Source organism: Leptopilina boulardi, unplaced genomic scaffold (assembly GCF_019393585.1).
Source record: "Leptopilina boulardi isolate dan_hultmark-lab unplaced genomic scaffold, ZJU_Lbou_2.1 LbouV2_103, whole genome shotgun sequence".
NCBI lineage: Eukaryota > Metazoa > Arthropoda > Insecta > Hymenoptera > Figitidae > Leptopilina > Leptopilina boulardi.
The window spans coordinates 421,984-442,467 of NW_026137645.1; the positions used below are offsets into that span (position 1 = coordinate 421,984).

General features: G+C 23.3%; 1 protein-coding gene and 1 long non-coding RNA gene across 4 annotated transcripts; both read right to left on the reverse strand.

Annotated features, from left to right (window-relative positions):
* Positions 1 to 241: 241 nt before the first annotated feature.
* Positions 242 to 17,156, reverse strand: LOC127276628 (uncharacterized). The gene is made up of 6 exons (XM_051297210.1): positions 17,068 to 17,156; positions 16,805 to 16,872; positions 16,604 to 16,709; positions 16,125 to 16,420; positions 5,645 to 12,392; positions 242 to 3,743 (listed from the first exon to the last, which is right to left on the reverse strand). The coding sequence occupies exons 3-6, from the start codon at positions 16,604 to 16,606 to the stop codon at positions 3,729 to 3,731; spliced, it is 7,062 nt and encodes a 2,353-aa protein (XP_051153167.1). The 5' UTR covers positions 16,607 to 16,709; positions 16,805 to 16,872; positions 17,068 to 17,156; the 3' UTR covers positions 242 to 3,728.
* Positions 17,157 to 17,455: 299 nt separating this feature from the next.
* Positions 17,456 to 20,475, reverse strand: LOC127276741 (uncharacterized). 3 transcript variants are annotated; one of them, XR_007842248.1, is made up of 4 exons: positions 20,357 to 20,475; positions 19,827 to 19,881; positions 19,602 to 19,754; positions 17,456 to 18,478 (listed from the first exon to the last, which is right to left on the reverse strand). It is a non-coding gene; the product is annotated as an uncharacterized LOC127276741 (long non-coding RNA). The 3 variants fall into 3 exon arrangements; XR_007842251.1 differs by having other exon boundaries at positions 20,225 to 20,475; XR_007842249.1 differs by lacking the exon at positions 19,827 to 19,881 and having other exon boundaries at positions 20,225 to 20,475.
* Positions 20,476 to 20,484: the final 9 nt, after the last annotated feature.

The following is a 20,484-nucleotide window of genomic DNA, read 5'->3' on the forward strand; positions in this document are numbered from 1 at the left end:
TAAGCATCATGTATTTTTTTCACGAAAAACCTGATTTTTTCATTTTTTTTCTGGTTTTATGCTATTTTAAGGGGTGGGGCATTTGTATGTGATTTTAAAAACTATTGGACTGACATCGGATTTAATTGCAAAGTTTAGTGAGAATTGTGTAAAGATTTAAATGTCCGAATTAAATAAATGTTTAGTGTGAAACTTTCCTGAACATTTAAATGAAATTTTTGCCTAATTATAATTAATAATAAATTAAATAATTATTATAATCAGGCGAAAATTTCATTTAAATGTTCAGGAAAGTTCTACACTAAACATATAAAAAAAATATCCAGTTTAAATATTGCGTCGCATATAATTTTATTTTTTATATTATGTCGATGTGTTTTTTTTATGAAATTTAAAATTATTTAGTTAAAAATCTTTTTTGGGCCAAGAAATATATTCGAAACGAAGGGCATTCGTAAAAATGGTATTAAATGCCATATAAATCTCAATTTTCCCTTTCCCGCGTTTAAGGTTATGTATATGATTGTTGTGTTTTCACATGTAAATATTCTTCGCAGGTTTTCTCGAAAAATACTTGATAGATTGAGCTAAAATTGTATAGAGAATTCAAAAATAGTATATAAAGATTCGTTGTTATATACAAAAGTTTATTAATATTTTGTCAAAAAAAATTATTTTTAAAAAATTGCATATTTGAGGAAAATTCAATATATATTGGCAATACATTTTTTCATCGTTTTCCAAAATATGGAATTTGTTAAAAATAAATTTTTTAATAAAATTTTAATATAATATATGGCACATGACAACGAATTTTTATACTATTTTTGAGCTCTTCACAAAATTTTAGCTCAATCTATTTAAATATTTTGCGAGAAAATCTGCGAAAAATATTTTTTACATATGTGAAATCACAACAATCACATATAACCTTAAAGAAATATATAGAAAATTTTCAAGACTTTATTATCCTTGAAGTACTTCTGTGGGCCAAAAAATGAAGTGTTCAATAGTCCCAAATTCCCTGTTTTTAGTACCTGCGCTACTATACATTCACGTACAATTATTGAGTTAAAAAATTTCAATACATTTTTGGATGGATTGCTTGAAAATATTCGCTTCATTATTTCAAATATAAATATTTCTTTGATGTAATTAAATTTAAAAAAAAAGGAATTTTTTTCTTCTAACTCACGTTAATAATCTGAACTCGAAATTTTAGAACCGTAATTTCCAAAAATTAAAAAAATAGTATTTAAAGAACTATAATTGTATATATTTATATTCTTAAAATAAATGCTGATGATTTAAAAAATTTTCAAATAATGCCGGTTTAATAGCTATGTAGGTACTGGAATTTTTACAGAAATTTTTTTATATTCAAAGTGAAGCGAACATTGTTATTAATCCATATGGATATATTGAAATTTTTCAATTCGTGTGTACAAATACCTATAAAGTATTATAAAATGTAAAAATCTGTGAAAAAGAATGTTTGCTCCGCGTGGTACACACAGATGAGTAAAATATTCAATATTTTCATGCTCCTCAAAGAATAAAAATACATATATATAATTTCATTAAAAAGACTATACATATATATATATATATATATATATAATAAAACATAACATAGAAAATTGGAAATTTTTTCCTAAAACTTGCGATGTAAATTTTGAAAATTTATTTAACTTTTTATCGATTTAATATATAATAATTATAAAAATAATATGTGTTAAAAATAAATATTTATAAACAAATAGTAAATGTTTTACAATGATTGGAAAAATGTTCTGCATTAATAAAAAATTTTAATTATTATATATTAGATATAAAATAATTTAAATTATCAGATATAAAATTATCTCGATTATCCAATAAGATAATGTAGGTAATTTATATAATATTATCTAATTATAAATATTATTGTTTGGAAAAATTCTAAGACTTTAAATTTTACACCGAAAGATTCAAGAAAAATATTTACAAAAAAACTTACAATCAAAAAAATGTGAAATTATTATTATTATTTATTATTTCAGAATTTTTTATATGTGAAATTTTCACACTTTTCCAACAGTCAGTGAGAATGACAATTTTTGTTTAGACAAAAAAATTTAAACTAATTTTATTTTAAACTTTCTATTTACCTAATTTTTATATTAACGAGTGATGTCATAATTTTATTAATTATCATAAATTGTAAAAAAAAAATTGTATCAATTATGAATCGCAGCAAAAAAAAAAAAAAAAAATTAGAAGTAACGATAATAAAGTAAGAAGAAATATTTCGAAGATATAAAAATTAGATGAATAGAGAAATAATAAGAAAAAAAAAATGTAATTCGTTAATCGATCATTGTAATATTTATATAATCAAAAAAAAAAAAAAAAAGAATTATTATATATGACCCCACAACAACAAAAATGTATTTCTTTTACAAAAATCATAAAAAAATGAACGATTTAACAATTTCAATTATTGATAGTAGTTAGAAAATAATGTAATCATTTTCTATTAGTCGCACAAACTAAAATTCTCCTTTCATTTCTCAAATCATCAACACTAACTGTATCAGAAAATCAATGTAATATTCATTTTATTGTTAATTTTTAAAATTCTCATCTTCTTGCTCGAAGTGTGTTTAATAAAAAAAATTGAACTTTTTCCAAAAAAAAAAATGTCCTTTTTATTTGCAAAAAAAAAATCATTCAATTAAATCAATAAAAAAAGACAATTTTTTGTTTAATTTAAAACTTTTTATTTACTGCATTCGTTTCTTTTTTTATTAGCTTCTTACTCTATATTTCTTAAAATTTCCAACAAATACCTAACTAAATACAATAATGATGATTTGCATATATACACAGTGCGAAGTGGTGTATAAAATCGGATATATCTAATATTGTGAAATAAAAACATTTACTAGCAAATATAAAATATGTACAATGATTTTTTTGAAATTAAAATCGCGAAAAATAGATCAACGTGAACTATTCACGATTTTTCTGTTCCGTAATTATTATTATTATTATTATTTTTTTTTTTTTTTTTTTACAAATTACAGATGTTTTCATAAACTAAACGTATTTGTCGAAAATAATTATAATAACTCCTTTTACAGTCATTTAACGTAAATTTAAAAAAAAAACATTGTTAAATAATATGCAGCTAAAATTAAACATTCACACAAGAAAAAAAATTAAGTTTGTCATATTTTATTGACGTAACAAAAAAAAAAAAAAAATACGTAATATCGTACAAAGAATGAAATTATTCAATTTCTCTGAAATAAAATAAAACAAAAAGAAACAAAAAATTTCTTTAAATTCTGCACGTAACTTAACAAAATATTAAATATATATTTAATTTAAAAAAAAAAAAATTTGAATAATACCCGCAACAATTTTTTTTTTAATTTATAAAACAAATTGTATTGTGCAAAAAATACAAACAAAAATTTAACTTAATTTTTTTTAAAGCAATATTCTATAATATCTATTTATAACATTTATGCGCAATGTTTTTCATACACTTTTCTTAAAGAAGAAAATTTTTTTTTCTTTGTAAATCGTCAATAAAGAGAGAAAAAATTAAAAAATTATAACATTCTAAAAATGTGTTCGAAATTTTAATAATAGTCTTATAATGTTCTGTAATTCCTGCTTTTCTTTTTCAATCCCAATTTGGACGATAACAATTTTTTTTTTTTTTTTTTGCTGTCGCTTTAATGAACCGACACCTGAAACATTATAAAAATACTTGTATTTTTTGTTATAAAATTATAATTTAAATTTTATACATTTCATTAAAAATATTAATATTTTTTTCTACTTTTTAATTAACCCTTTATCACTGTGGGGGCCGAATAGACTCCAATCTTTTTTTTTTTTTTGCAATTCTTATATAATTAAATTCAGAAAATAAGTGAATTTGAAAATAATTAGATTTACAAAATAATTGCACTTAAAAATAATTAAATTTGAAAGTAATTGACTCTTATAATTGAATTTTAAAAAATTGAACTTTTTACAAATTTGAAATTTTAATTACATATAATTGAATTTTGTAAATATAACTGAATTATATAATTAAATTAATTATGTAAATGCCTTTAAAAATTTTATAAAAATTGGATTGAATTTGGAAAAAAAATTTTAAATATTTTTAAAATGTATTGTCAATTTTTAATGAAAATAACAATATTATTGAATGTTCAATTTATAATTTTGTACTTAATTTTTATCTTTTTTTAAATAAAAGCTACAAATTTTTAAAAAATTTTAATAATAGGAAAGATTTTTTATATTTGTGTAATATATTTTTTGACAATTATTTTATAAAATTATTTTATTTTAGAAATTTGAATTTGAAAATTAAACTGAAAAGAAAAAAAGTAACTTTGACATCTGAATAATTTTTTTTACATTAGACAAATTCAATTTTTAACGCTTCTCTAAAAAAATCATTCTCATTTTTTCTCAAAACTCTAGAAATGATTAATATTTTTTTCTACTATTTTTGGATTTATTTTAATTCCTAGGATTTTTTTTCTTTTTTTTAACTCAATTGAAGTTATTTACAAATTAGAAAATCGTAAATGTTTTATTGCAAAAGTTGCAAAAATTAAAAAAAATTTCTATACAATAGAAGAATAATTTTTTTTAAATTTAGCAAATAAATAATCTAAATTTTTTCTTAAAGTTTCAAGTAACTTTTGAAGAAATGAATTTTTTGCACCTAAATATTAATCAAAATTTTTTTGAATTTTTTTCGTGATATATTTTATATTTACGTCTGGGTAAACTTTAGAATTCAAATTCCAAGGTCAAATACAAAAATCTTTATAAAATAATTGGAAAACTCATTCTTATAAATTATTAAATTAAAAAAAAAACAATGACTTTGAGTAAAATATTATAATGAAATAATATATTAAGCAACAAGGGGTTAATTGGTCTGCCTGTAATCCTGTGTTACTAACAACACTTTTTATTCCAAAAGCACAAATTTGGCGTTTTTTTGTTACCTGACGGCTGAATATATATATATATATTATTTTTTAGACGAATTTTCAATTTTCGAATTAAAATTTAACGGATTTTCTTTTTATACAAATGAAAATTTGACGTATTAAAAATTCTATCAATTAAAGATTCGTACAAATAAAAATTTGGAATTTCTGTTATTTAAAAATTCAAATCACATAAAATTCTATTGAATGAGAATTCTATTAAATTAAAATTCTTTTAAATAAAAAGTCATGTAAAAGAAAAATTACTATAAAATAAAAATTTCCCATACAAAAATTCGAAATCTAAAAATTTTGTTACGTAAAAATTCGTATAAAAAAAATTTCATCAAATTTTTAATTCAAAAATTGAAAATTCGTCTAAAAAATAATTATTTCTAATAAAATACTTTAAAATAAAAATGTTAATAATTGATTTTTATGGGAAATTCATGCACCCTATTTTTAACCTAGAGAAGAAAAATTGACACCATTTTCAGGCAGAAGAATAAATGAATGGCTTTACACCCGGCCGTCAGGTATCTAAAAGCAGTATTTTTATGCCTGTGTGTTAAAAAAATCTATTAATTAATAATAAGAAATTTTTAATAAAATTTAAAATATCTTCTCACCTCAGTCTCTAATGAATTAGTCGCAAGAATTTGATTAACTTTAATCTGCTTATCGTCCTGAATTTTTGTCGTATTCAACGAAATATTCGTGTTTCCATAACGAGCATCATCAGTCTGTGAAGTAATTTCAAATTTTTTCTCCGGACTATTTAAATTTTTCTTTGCCTCCATTCTTTTTCGATTTAAAAAAGCCATACCATGTACCCTTAAATGTTTATCAACAGCAGCTTTATCCTCAAAAACAGCCATACAAACGTAACATTGATTCTCATCAGTTGTCACTTCCTCTTCTTCTTCTTCTGTATCCTCTAAATTTTCCGGTGCAAACGAAGTATTTTGCAATAAATATGTTAATGGATCGTCAATAGCATGAAATGCCTTTAAATGCATTTGAAGACTTGGTGCAACAACAAAATTTTCACCACACTCAAGACATACTAAATATCGTCCTTTTATTCGATGACTTTTCGAAATATGTTGTCGCAAATAATCCATATCGATAAATTTCATTTCACATTTTTTACATTTAAACATACCATCGTCTTCTAAAACAGATTCAGCTTTAATACAAATCCCTGCTGATTTATCAATTTTCTCTGGTGATTTTGGTGTAAATCGATTACGTCGTTTACGTTTTTTTGGACTTGATGTTGATGATGATGATGATGTTTCACATTTAATTTTTTTTGTTAAAACTTCTTTATAACCACCATCAATATAATCGGAGGATATTTTTAATAATTTTGGATTAAGTTCAGCAACAATATATTCATCGGGATGCCAAATATCAAAATGTGTTTTTAAAACAGACCACGATGAATCAATTAATTTACCGCATAAATGACATTTAAAATCTAAAATAGTCTCTTGATAATTTAATGGTCCATTAAATGCAATTCGACATTGTTTACGTTTTTTTGCACGTCTTTTAGTTTGATTATTATTTGTTTGTTCATCTAATGAATGATTTTTTAAAATATGCTGTGGAATTCTTGCCAATGGTGGTGGTGGAATTTTTTCATTTAAATTTAAATTCTCTTTAAATTTAATTTCACGATTATTTTGCCGATAATTTATTTCACTTGAATTACTACTTTCATCGTCAAATGTAATTCTTTCTCTAAGTGTACGTTTTTGAAAATTTATATTTCCAGTGAAATTCATATTTTCACTTGATTTTGTAATAATATGCCAATTATTATCATTATTTTTTCTTCGTTGTCGTTTTTGTCTTGTACGTGTTCGAATTTCATTTAATTTTGTTCCATTTTCATTAATTTTTGAAATATCTTTTAACATTGGTAATGATTTTGTATATTCATTTTGTAATGTTGTTGTCGTTGATTCCATTCTTTTTGCCAATGTTTTAAAAGTACGACTCATTTTTGCTTTTAAATTTTCTAATGCATTCAAATTGTTTCCTGATTCTTTTTCTTCTTCTTCTTCTTCTTTGTGTTTTAAATTTTCTTCGCATTCAGTGAGATTTTTTTCTTTTATTTCAAAATTATCATCAATTTCACGATATTTTTGTTCAATATCAATTGAATTTTTTGTATTATCGATAATTTGTTCACTATTGATTGAAATTATTTTATCATTTTCATTTGTTGATTCATTATTTTTAGATGAAAATATTTTCTCATTTAAACATTGAATATTTTCATTGGGAAATTCACTTTTTTCTAAATTTTCAGCGTTTTCTTGTGATGAAAATTGATCATTAATCAATGATTGAGTATTATTTGATTGATTATCTTTATTTGTCGATTGATAATCATTATTTTGAGATTTATCATCTTCTTGCGAAAATTGACTGTCATCGTTTGAAGATTGACAATATATATGCAGAAAATGATGATCTTCGTATGATGATTGATTATTTTTATTCAAAAATTTATCATTTTTGCTTGAGGATTGATCATTTTTTTTTGAAGATTGATCATTTTTACACGAATATTGATCATCTTTCGTTGATTCATTATTCTCAGTGGAACATTGAATATTTTTGTTTGAAATTTGATTATCTTTAGCAAAATGTTCAAAATCCATATTTGAAAATTGATTATCTTTGGTAAAAAATTTAGAATCAATATTCAAAGTTTGATTATCATTCGTCGTAGTTTCATTATTTTTAGTCAAAGATTTATTATTATCAATTAAAAATTCATTGCTGTGAATTAAAGACTCATTATTGGTGTCAATAAATTTTTTATTTCTATTAGTATCTTCGTTATTTTCAAAAGATGATTGTTGTTCAATTTCTCCGTCTTTATTTGCAAAATTTTCATTATCTTTATCAATTTCTTTATTATCATTATTTAAATCTTCATTACTTTTAGTTAGTTTTTCATTATCATTATTTACATTTTCATTGATAACATTTTCTTCGTTTAAATCCTCGTCTTCTTTGTCGATAATTTTATTATCATTTTTTAAATTTTCATTTTTTTTATTTATATCTTCTTTATCTGTAGTGACAATTTTATTGATTTCACTATTTTTATTGATATTTTCATTATTTTTGAAAACATTATCATCATCATTACTTTTTTGTATGTCGATTTCGAAATTATCTTTATTTTTTGTTTCATTTTTATCGATATTTTTGTTTTTTTTTGCAATATTACTTGTATTATTTTTATTATCAGCTTCTTTTTCTTCATTGATGTCAATATTATCTTCTTTGTTTACAATAATATCATTCTCGTTATTTATGGAAATATTTACATTTTCTTCTTGTCGATTGTCATCTTCTTTTCTTTGGTTGACATCTTTTTGCTCTTGATTCAAATTTTGGTTATTTTTCCCGAATTCTTCATTATTTGCAATTAAATCGATAATTTTATTAGTGTCTTCTTTGGCTTCTTTAAAATCTTCTTTATCTTTATTGATGTCTTTATCCTCGTTTGATTTTTTATTTGCGATAATTTTATCTTCATTCCTATTGGTATTTTCTGTATTTATGATAATTTTATCCATATCTCCGTTATTGTTTTCTTTATTTTTATTTACATTTTCATTCTTATTTACATCTGCATCTTCATTAGTTGTTTTATTTTTTTCATTTTCTTCATTATTTTCACATCTCCTCTTGTCTTCTGGATCATTATTAATATTTTCATTATCTACACTGATATTCTCTTTAACTTTATTAGTACCATCTGCATTGTTATCATTATTGATATTTTCATTCCTATTGTCTTCAGATTTTTCAAGTTCAATAATTTCAATATCAACAGAATCACTTATTGTCAATGAGCGTTTTTCCAATAAAATTTCCTTCAATTGCGAAATTCCCCGAATTGTCGTTGTTTTCTCCAAATTTTTCAACTCTTTTTTCTCATCATTTTTAATTTCAACACTTGATATTTTTTTCGGCGACAATGTTATTTCAATGACAGTATTTGCTTTTCTTTTTCTTGATTCTTGTGATTTTTTTAATAAAGAATCATTGGCAATTGATTTGACTTGAAGAATTTTTGGCATTGAATCATCATTGGAATTTAAATTCACAGCTTCGGTACGAACATCAACAATCATTGGCATTGATGATGTATCCTCGTCTTGTGTTGTTGTACCTTTTTCAAAAGCTTCACGTCCAATTGTACATGTACTAACAATCATTGGCAAACATTCTTGATTTAATTTCATTTTTATTATTTCACCTTGTATTTCATTAATTAATTCAATATTTGTATATTTTGTTAAAAGATTTAAATGATTTGTAAAAATATGTTCACGAAATTGTTCCATAATAAAACGTGGTGCATGTCGTTTTGTATATGAACAAAATGGACATTTATGAAATATTTGATGTTGAACGCCAACATGTTCAATTAAATGTTTTGTATAATTCTCCTTTAATACAACACAATTACCTATTTTACACATAATTATTTCGATAATTTCAAATTTTACAGGTTCTTTTTCAATTTCTTCTTTATGCTCATTTGTAAAATGATTTTGACATTCATTTTCAAGAAAGAAAATTTCTTTACATTTTGAACAAACATAGCCTCGTTTACTGTGCATTATTAAAAAATGTTTTGTTAACGATTCCAATGATGTTAGACCATCAATACCACAAATTTTACAACCAAAAAACCAATTTTTCATCAATGGATGAAAACAATTGAACCAAATATGTTTTTCAAGTGCATTAAATGTGGTGAATTTAAGAAAACAATCGGTACATTCAAATGGTGCAATTTTTTTATGATAATTTTGATGTGCAATAAAACGTGATTGCGTACCTAAATAAATATTACATTTGTGACAAAAATAAATATAACATTGACAATAATTTGATTCATTAATTGATAATTTGGAAAAACCAATTAAATAATTTTTGGATTTTTTCATTTTTTCACAATTATCACATTTTTCCATTAATTCATTTTCCCAATTATCATGAATTTTATTATCATTATCGTGTTGTATTTCAAATGCTTGTGATATTTGTAAAAATGACATTGTTCCTGATGATGGTGTTTTAGAATTTTCCATATTTTGTGGAATATTTAAAATTTTTGCCTGTTCCACAGAATCGGTTAATTGTCCAATTAAATGTTCATGTTCGTCAATTATTTGATCATCACTAATTTTCATTGCAGTTAAAAATTCCTGACTTATATTATTAATATGATCAATACGTTTTTGTATGTCATTTGTTTTAAGATAGGGTAATGTGTCTAATAAATTTTGTTTATATTTTGTTATATTATTTTTTTTTGTAATACTTGGTAATGCTTCCATTAAATGAAGATATAATCGTGAGGCAATAACACGTATTGACAATAATGATTCATCAGATTCGGATAAATTTTTTAAATTAAAATCAGTTCGTGATTTGACTTTTTCATAGGGTTTTAGTGTTGTTATATCATCGTCGATGGATAATTTTGATTGTAAATCACATGATGATGATGATGATGATGATGAGGAGGAGGATTCAGATGGTGATGTCGATGGTGTTAGAGGTGAATTTAAATTTCCAATTTGTCGAGAAAGAATTCTTGGTTTTGATTTTTTATTATTTGGAATTTCAAATAGATTATTAGAAATTTGTCTTGAATTTGGTTTTAATACACTACTAGCGGGTATTGATGTTGATTTTATTTTATTTGTTTGTTTAATGACAAATTTCTTACCCGATTGATAGAAAATTTTACCATCGTAGGAATTTATTTGCTGTAATTTCATGCCTTGATGTTTTTTCCCAAGGGGAACAATATTTGTTCGTGGTAAAATTTTTGAATCGAGTGATAATAATGCTGGTTTTATTGGTTTTGTTGTATTTTTTACAATTGGCTTTGAAATTACAGTTGATGTTTTATTATTTCGTTGGGGAACATTGACTTTTACACAATTTGCACTCAATGTTGGTCCCGCTGTAATTTGAGGGGAATTTGTTTGATATTGATTTATTTGATTGGAATTTTGTTCGATGAAAACAATTTTTTTACTATTTATAACATCAGGTGGTAATTGACTGATAATTGATGAGATATCAAGACATTTTTCACTGTGAACTGTGAGAATTTTTGCATTTACATTTGTTGATTGTTGTGGTTTTTCGATATTATTGATTGGACATTGAGCCCAATTTGACACAGGTTCGCTGGCAAATTTTTTCACCGATATCTTTGGTCCACTATTGTTGTTTGTATTGCAAGTGCTCACAGTGTAGACATTATTCGAAGTCGAGGTTGAAGTTAAAATCGAAGTCATTGGCGGTTGTGGTGGTGATGATGATGATTGAGATGATTGTTTGATAAATTGTCCAAAAGCATTTCGTCTTCTTCCTAAAGAATCCAATCCATCTTTTGATGATTCTATGGGGGAATTTGTCGTCGTCGTCGTCGTCGTCGGTGATAATAGTTGAAGACTTGTATTCGGTGACAGTGTAATTTGACAATTTGACGGTTGAATTGATGACGATGAGGACAATTGAAGAGATTTATAAACGGAATGACTTGGACCACAATCGACAAATGCAATATCAGCAGGAGGTCGATATGGTGTATGAAAATACTTGACGGAAAGATTATTTGTTATTGGTACCGTAACACTTTGACTGCTATTATTATTATCGTTATTATTATTATTATTATTATTTAAATTGCCAATTGTTGAAATTGTGAGATTAGTTGGTGGAATATTTTTATTAGACGGTTGAGGAATTTTATTGGGGCTTGATGAATTTTTTTTACCCGGAATATCAATAAAATTATTTTCACGAAATGTTTGAATTATTCCAGTGAGATTTGTTTCGGTATGATAATTATTTTTATTTTCAACAACAATTAATGGTGGATCCCACCATTTATTTTCGGCTTTTTGTTCACGTAAAAATTCCATAATATGAATACGATTAAGAAAACCATATTCCATTGTGGCTTTACAGGCTTTTTCTAATTTTGGATAATCTTCTTTTTGAATATCCCATGGTAATGGCATTAGCATTACTTCACCAATTTCCACTGACATAATATTATGTTGACAGAGATGTTGAAAAAAAGTGCATTGATTGTAAAATAATTTAATTACTGCGGCTTTTTGTCCCTTTTTCATGCCCTTTGAACGTAAATAAGCACGACGATTAAATTGCAATGATACGCAATTACTACATGATGGCTGATTGAGTTGTACGTGTTCGCATTTTTCGTTAAAACATGACTGACACCAATAGCCTAATATCCAACTACGACGGGCTGTATGTTCTTCTAAAGTACTCGCGAAACGAAAACTGTAACGGAAGTAATGGCAAATTTTAATAAACAAAGTTGGATTCACACTTTCATTATTGGGGCAAAAAAAAAAAAATTGCAAATTTCTGATCAATTTTTTAAGTTATGTTTAGAGATAGAAACTTTCTGCTTTTTTAAATAAAATTTAAATATTTATATATGTTGAAAATGTTGCTTTTATTGGTATTGGTATTTGCTTTAAATATACTTTACTTAATTTTAAAATAATTTTTTTTTGTTTCTGATAAAAATACGCATTACTTTCCGAATTTTTATTTGACCGAAATTGAAAATGTCCGAAACTTACACACGCCATTAGTATTTAAGAGCGAATTTTAAACATGACCAATTACAAATACGAAGGAAATGTAAATTCTGCTGTTTAAAAATTTCATTGAATTCAAAAATTTCTCCCGATTTTTATTTACGATTTAACTGTGAGCAAAACATTACTTTTATTTAAATATACAGTTGTAAATAATATAAATTGGTCCAAAAATACTATGAAAATTAATATATTTTGATGTCAAATGACCGTTTCAAAATTACTATTTTGTTCCATTCAAAAAAGATAATTATGATTTTTTTTTCCAATTTTTCCATCAAGTCATATTTACGAAATATGATATTTTCAAAATTTGGAGAATTTAAATAATTCTTTATTTTTGAATTCTCATAATTTCCTTAAAAAGGCATCAATTTTAAAAGTTTTTTTTTCAAAATTGTGGGTTTTTAACTGAACTTTTCAATAATTTCATCAAAAAATCATAAAATTAAAATTTACTAGAGTAAGTGCATCAATTACGGCGCGTTCATAAAAAATAATTATTATTACTATTATATTTAATATAACTGTTGCAAAATGATTTTAAAAAATTATTTTAATCTTTTTTTTTTGATACAATTACTAATAAAGATGCATATTTAAACAATTATTAATTTATATTTTTTGAGATCAAATTTTTTTCCTCGCCGTAATTGAAACATTTTTAAGATTTCCATTGGCTTCAATTACGGCGGGCAAAATATCTTCAAAATACACGTAATTTTGGTCACCGTATTTGATACATCGAAACTGATACCGTAAAAAAAAATTACGTTATTAGTTTTAATTTCTTATATTTGTTTAAATAATCAATTTTTGTAAAGTTAAAATTTTTTTTTAATATCTAAATAACATAAGCTTTTAGTTTAATAAGTCTTAAATTGACTTTATACAATAGAAATGTCGAATTTTCTATTTCAAAAGGTGCTTTAACTCGAATCGCGCCGTAATTAGTGCATTTACCTTATATTTTTCGTAATTTAAAAGTTAAAATATTTTTGGAATTATTTAAAATTTTCGAAATTTTGCATTTTTTAAAAATATTTCCGTTTTTTTTTTGTACTACGTATTTTTATGTATTTTGATGTGCTGATTACGAAAATGATAGTAACAATATCCAAAAATTTGATTTTCATAGTGAAAACAATAAAAAAGTCCTAAAATTTTTATTTCTCTTTTTTTTTTGTTTATTGGGTAAAAATATGCAAAATTTTCCAAAATTGCCTAAGATATAAAAAATGTATTTCAATTCAAAATTTCGAAAATTTAAAAAAATTCCGAAAATATTGAAAAAATCGTTTTCTTACGACCAGACTAGACTTAAAATTTTTGTAAATGGTAGAAGTTTTTTTGAAAATTAAAAAAAAAAAAAAAAGAAATCGAAGAATACAAACAGTATTAAAAATAAGATTTTAACGTTTAAATTACAAAACAAATATAGTAAATTTTAATTGTATAAATATTTGCATGAAATTTTTGAAAAGTTGAGTTAAAAACACATATTTTGAAAAAAAAGAAAACTTAAAAGTGATGAATTTATAAGAAAGTTATGAGCATTCAAAAATAAAAAATCATTAAGGGGTGAGACCACTGTGAAATTTTTAAAAAAATCTAAATTTTTTTGCTAAAAAAGTGCCTTAGGGTGTTAGAAATGAGAAACAATAATCAAAAATAAACAAAAAACAAGAAACAATAAACAAAAAAAAAATATTTTTAAAAGCTTTAATTTTACATCCGCGCGGTACCGTATATATGGTTCTGTATATCACAGAAACGTACGTTTTCTCGTTTTTCTTAAAATCAAAGTTTAACAAACTGGCCGGTAACTTTTCTCGTACAATTTTTGACCAAATTAGCTAAAAATTGGTTTACAGCTTCAAGATAACATTCTTTATGAAAGTACGTAGCGTTTTTTTTTTTTTTTTATCAAAAACTCTTTTTTTTATTAACAATTTTGTACCGATTTTTAAACCAAAAAACTCGAAATTTTAATCAAACACGTGCCATTTTCACAAAAATCGGTTTTTTCAAAATCCCCTAGGGTAAATGTCCCAATTACTGTGATGTACAACCCAAGACCACGACTTTAATGATAAAACAATAAAAGTGTAAATGAAATAATGATTTAATTCATTTTGTTAAATCACTATTAGTGTCTATTGAAATAGAAACGATACTTTCAACTTGAAGAAATAACAAATATATTATTAAAAATATTAACTTTTTTAAAAATGTCTTATGCTGGTATTACTGCAAGTTTGCATGAATTACTGCGAATGGTGTGCACCAATTTACTGCAACGCTAAAAGTCTTGATTTAGAGGTTAGGTTGACTGGATAGACACAGTAATAGCAGAATGCGAAAAATATACGCATGCTCTAATTACTGTGATAGGTTCAATTGTAACTTGAATAAATAATTTGATAATAGTCGAAATATGCATCATTAGTGGATATAATATCAAATATCATTTGGAATAAGTTTTAAAGTCATTTTGAAACAGTTTTATGTTCTCAATTACTAAGATTTACTAATTTTATAAAAATCGCAGTAATTGGCGCATCAGCAGTAATTCATACACTTACCCTACGTATTTATGTAGATTTTTAGTTATAAATTAAGAAAAAATATGGTTTTTTGTTCTAAGTCAAAAACTGAAAAAGATTTTCTACCGGCCGTACACCTTTTGCATAAAAAAGAGTTTTTGTCGATCGACTGTCAGCGCCGCCATTTTAATTTTTTTACCTTTTGAAAATAATTTTTTAACTAGTTTAATATGTACTTAACAATAATATATAATTGATTTTTTAATTCATTTTATTCTGTTCTTGAAAAAAAATCTTAAAAATCGCTTTTCCCGGTTAGGTGGCCACCCTAATTAGATTTAGATTAGATTAAGAATATTTAAAACTTTTTCGAGCAAAATTATGCTTTTATGCTTTAGCAGAAAGTTCCTATCACTATAGTTGTTACTAAAATCGTGTTCTAGTCAGAAAATTACAATTTTGTTTTAATACTTAAAACCTTGTGAATATCGTAAAATTTTTTCGATTAATTAATTTAAAAAAAAAATTTTTTTGTTTAAAAATCGGTAAAGCTACAATTAAAATATTAAAGCAATCGGATAAAAATTGGAATGTTTAAGCCCGATAAAAAAAAAATCTTTAAATACTTAAAAAAAAGAAAATTCATTTTAAATATTTAACAAAATTTGAATTTTTTCCGAATTGTATTTATAAGAAATAATTGAAACAAAGTTTAGATCAACTTGATATTTTTCACTAAAATTAATTTCTTTTAAAAATTATCAAAAATAGTTTTTTTATTTTTGAGGTTATGGTTATTGCGAGCATAAAAATTGAACACTCATAAAAAAAATTATATTATGAAAAAAAGAATATCTTACCTATCTTTACATTGTTGACAAACATGAAATGTTTCCGATTCATTATTGGACAATCTCAATGATTCTGGAGTAACTTGAGGTAAAAATGGAGTGTATGGAATTTCAAATACAGCTTCTCTTACACTATGATAATAAGCAGGACCAAAAGTATGAGCTGTTTTATTACTTTTTCTTAAAATTGGAAGGAAATTTGGAATATTTCGTTTTTCCTTCTTCTTTTGAGTTGAAGAATCATTATCCGAATTACCGGATGAATTATTCTTTGACGTTTGTTTACCGGTTGACACTGAGGTATTCTGAATGAAAAAAAAAAGTTCATATATATTTCAAGATTAGATAAAAATTAAATACTTAATTAAAAGAAAAAGGTAACAATATGTTGTTTTTCAAAATCAAATTTTAAAATTGAAATTATTTTCCTCAAAAAGTCCTTTAATTTACATATTACTTTTCTTTTTAAAATTTAAATTTTCACTTACCATTTTGACGAGTATTTGTTGTTTATTAGAGGAATTACCTCTGGGAAAAAGTACCGTTCATCATTTTTTTTTTATTTTTATAATTTTCCCCAAAAAATCTGGATAACTGTAAACAAAAGACAAATTATTTTTTCTTTCAATTTAGAAACATAATAAGATGACAATAAGAACATTAAAATAAAAATTTAATATGAAACTCACCAAATCCAGATTTTCTTTCTTTTTTTTAAAAAAAGAAAATAGAATAATATTTTCCTTTTGTAGTTTTACTGAAAATAATATAAAGCGTATAAAGCCATTACACCATCACAAGAAAAGTATATACAAGACAAACTCTTTTTTTATATTGAACGTAAGAGTAAAATTTTAACACCCGGTATAATAAATAAACACAAATATAACGTGTGTCTTTATAAAGATTAAAAAAATCTCTTTTAATAACATCAAATTGTTATAAATATTACCTGATTATTGTAAAATTGTGTTTAATTTAATTTTTGTATTTTTCACATTTATCAATGTTACACCTCTCTCTCACACACTATAACCTCCTATGACGTATAAACTACAGAGTGCGCCACCACTGTTACCATTTCCGGTTTAGAAAAATTTTCCAACCGACTATAGCGCTCTCACCCCAATCCAATAGTAGTGTCATTATCAAATGATTTTTTTTTTATAGGAATTAAATAATAAACAAAGTCAAGGATAAAAAATTATTTATTTATTTGAAAAAAATGAATGTGTAAATAATTTACAAATATGAATCATTGTAATATTATTAATATTGGAACATTTATTTTTAAATTAATTTACAAACTATAATTGCAGTTTAATTAATAGGTACAATTATTTAAATTATAACAATTATTTATTATTACTATTAACGATTATAGTGCTTTTTTTCAATTTATTTTCTAGTTATTACATAAAAATAGAGCACAGTAATAATAAAAATCCGATAAAATTTGTGTTTAAAGTCAAAATTTTGATCGACTTCCGGTGAATGTTTTGTGAACTAATTTCACACACCTTAATTTTTATATACATATATATATATATATTTTTTACATGCAATGAAATATTAAATTAAAATGAATATAGAATCTCTTACTCTTGAAATTATAAACTATTATTAATTACTGAATTTAATTACATTGAAAAAATAGTAAAATATTTTCGGTTTGTTATTAGTCAAGTTTTTCTTTTTGATATGAACATTATTATCAAATGGCTTTTAGAAGATTCCTCTCTTTTTTTTATAATTGTTTAACAATTACACTGAAAAAAAAATATACACAAAATTTGCATTTTATTTCTGTAATTTTTACCTTAGTACAAAAGCAATGCAAGCGAGGCAATTTTTACTGGAAAAAGAGGTTAATTTTTACTTTCAAAAAAAAATGTAATTTTGATCAAAACTAATGTTAAAATTAATCTTTTTTTCAATAACAATTGCCGTGCTTAACAATGCTTTTGTTTTAAGGTAAAAATTACTGAAATAAAAAACAGATTTTAATTTTTTTTTCAGTGTAAGCAAAAAAAAAAAAAAATAAATAAATTTCTGTAGGTAAATCTTTCTTTTTTCTAAGAAAAGAAAGATTTTTAAAAATCGAAATATTTTTGATTCTTACATTCAGTTTTTTACTTCTCCTTATTTTGCTTATGGCAAGATCTTGAATTTATAAATTCTTCTAGCAGTATTTACAATTGAATCCAATTGAGACAAACACAGTCTTCTTTATCTTTCTCCATGCGTTGTTTTTATTTTTTTAATTAATTGAATCCAATTTTTATATCTCGCCGTATTCATGATAATTTTTATCTTCGCCTCATATTCCGCTCTTGGAATGGAAAAATATCTATACACAGCATCTAAAAAAAAAATTTATATGTATTTTTTAAAAATAATTAATTTTTAAAACTAAATTCACGAAAAATATTTTAAGAATAATAACTAAACTATTCAATAATAAATAAATCATTTTTTTTGTAATTTTTAAAATATTAAATAAACATATTCTAATAATTTAAGAAATATTTGAAGGGTGGAATGAAAAAAGGGGACAAGCGCCAATTTTTCGAAATTGAGATTTTTTCATTAAAAAAAAAATAAAGTAAATTCATTTACACATTTCTGTAGAAGGATTTTCTCCTTTTTTATTGCGTTTTTAATAAATAATATTAAAATCATAAAATAGCATCAAATTTAATTCATTACAATTCGATTGAGAAACAAAAGAAAATTGTAAGTCAACAATATTATGAATTATTATATTATTTTGTTATTAGTTTTTAACTATTTTTATAATTATAATAATTGTTAATAATTAAATTTAAAAATGAGATATTGCTGGATTGCAAAGCAAGAACTTAAATCATAGTTTTTTTTTTTTTTGAAAACCAACAACTTAAACAATATTAGATTAATTCTAAACAAGAACCAATAATTCTTTTTAACACACGGAAAGAAAATAAATATCAAATTTTATAAAAGCATTTTCAAATTTTGTAATAGTATTTTCAAGTCGTGAAAAATATTGTAAAAAGCGAAATTTCCATATAAAAAATACTAATCTTTAATATAATTTTTAGAAATTTACTATAGTTATAATAAAATTTGGTAGATTATATTTGATTCATTATTAAATGATACCAAATTTTATTATAACTATAATAAATTTCATAAAAATTTATTAAAGATTAGTATTTCTTATATGGAAATTTCGCTTTTTACAATATTTTCCATAACTTGAAAATACTTTTACAAAATTTGAAAATACTTTTATATAATTTGATATTTATTTTCTTTCCGTGTGCACTTTTAATTATTCTATGATTTTTATATATATTTTCTATAATTTAAAATTTTTTGTTTATGGTGTAATAATTATTTTTCAAATTTTATTGAGAGTATCACGTTTTGAAAACGAATTAAAAAATTTCAATTATTAATTTCTATAAGACAATGTTAATTGAAAATAAATGATTAACTCACACATGACTTGTATGTTTCATCGTTCAGATTATTAAATTGTATAAATCCTCTTCTATGGTGGAGATTGAAAAGACAGATACATTAGTATTTTATTTAAGAGATGTGTAACTAAATAAAATTGATTCAACATTATCCAAATGTTGGTTAATTTTTCTGAAAAAAAATAATCTTCAACAATTATTGTTTTGAAAGAAAGAAAATATCTTAAAAAGAAAAAAAAATTACCTCAACTCTGCTAATATCTCTGTATGAATATCTTGCACTTTTTCTTCAAATTTTGCTAGAAAAAATTATTAAAATTCTCCCAATTATGATAGAATTTATTTAAAAACGTTTTAAATTTAAAAAAAACATTTTTATATAAATAATTTATTAAAAAATTTTCTCCCTTAAAATTAACTTTAAAATTCTCGAAATAACAAAATATATTTATCATTTTTTGAAATTTTACTTCTCATATTTAAAAACATTCTTTTATTAAAATTTTTCAAAAAAGATACATTCATCTAAAAATTTAATTATAACCTTTTTTTTTGTAGTTTATGTATATATTATATAGAAAATTTAATACAATTTAAAGGAATTTAAATTGGAATATTCTATTATAAAAAAATAAAACTTACTGTCCCTTCTTTAATATCAATTTCCGTGATTTCATCTTTCTATATTACAATTTTTTCTAATTGCTCTATAATTTTGAAACTACAGCAATCAATTGTTTAGATTTTGTCATTCTACTATAACTTAAAATTTACCTTATATATATCTTCAATATTTTCGAAAAACTCAATTTAATATCATCCAAAATTGTTGTCAATATTTTTCCAAAATAGCAAAGTAAAAATCATTTGTTTGTTTACTCTGATAATTATAGGTTATGTCA

Coding starts and splice junctions, on each gene's coding strand:
- LOC127276628 (XM_051297210.1), bottom strand. Junction 12,393..16,124: donor TGTCAACAATGTAAAGATAG/GTAAGATATTCT, acceptor CTTCCGTTACAG/TTTTCGTTTCGCGAGTACTT.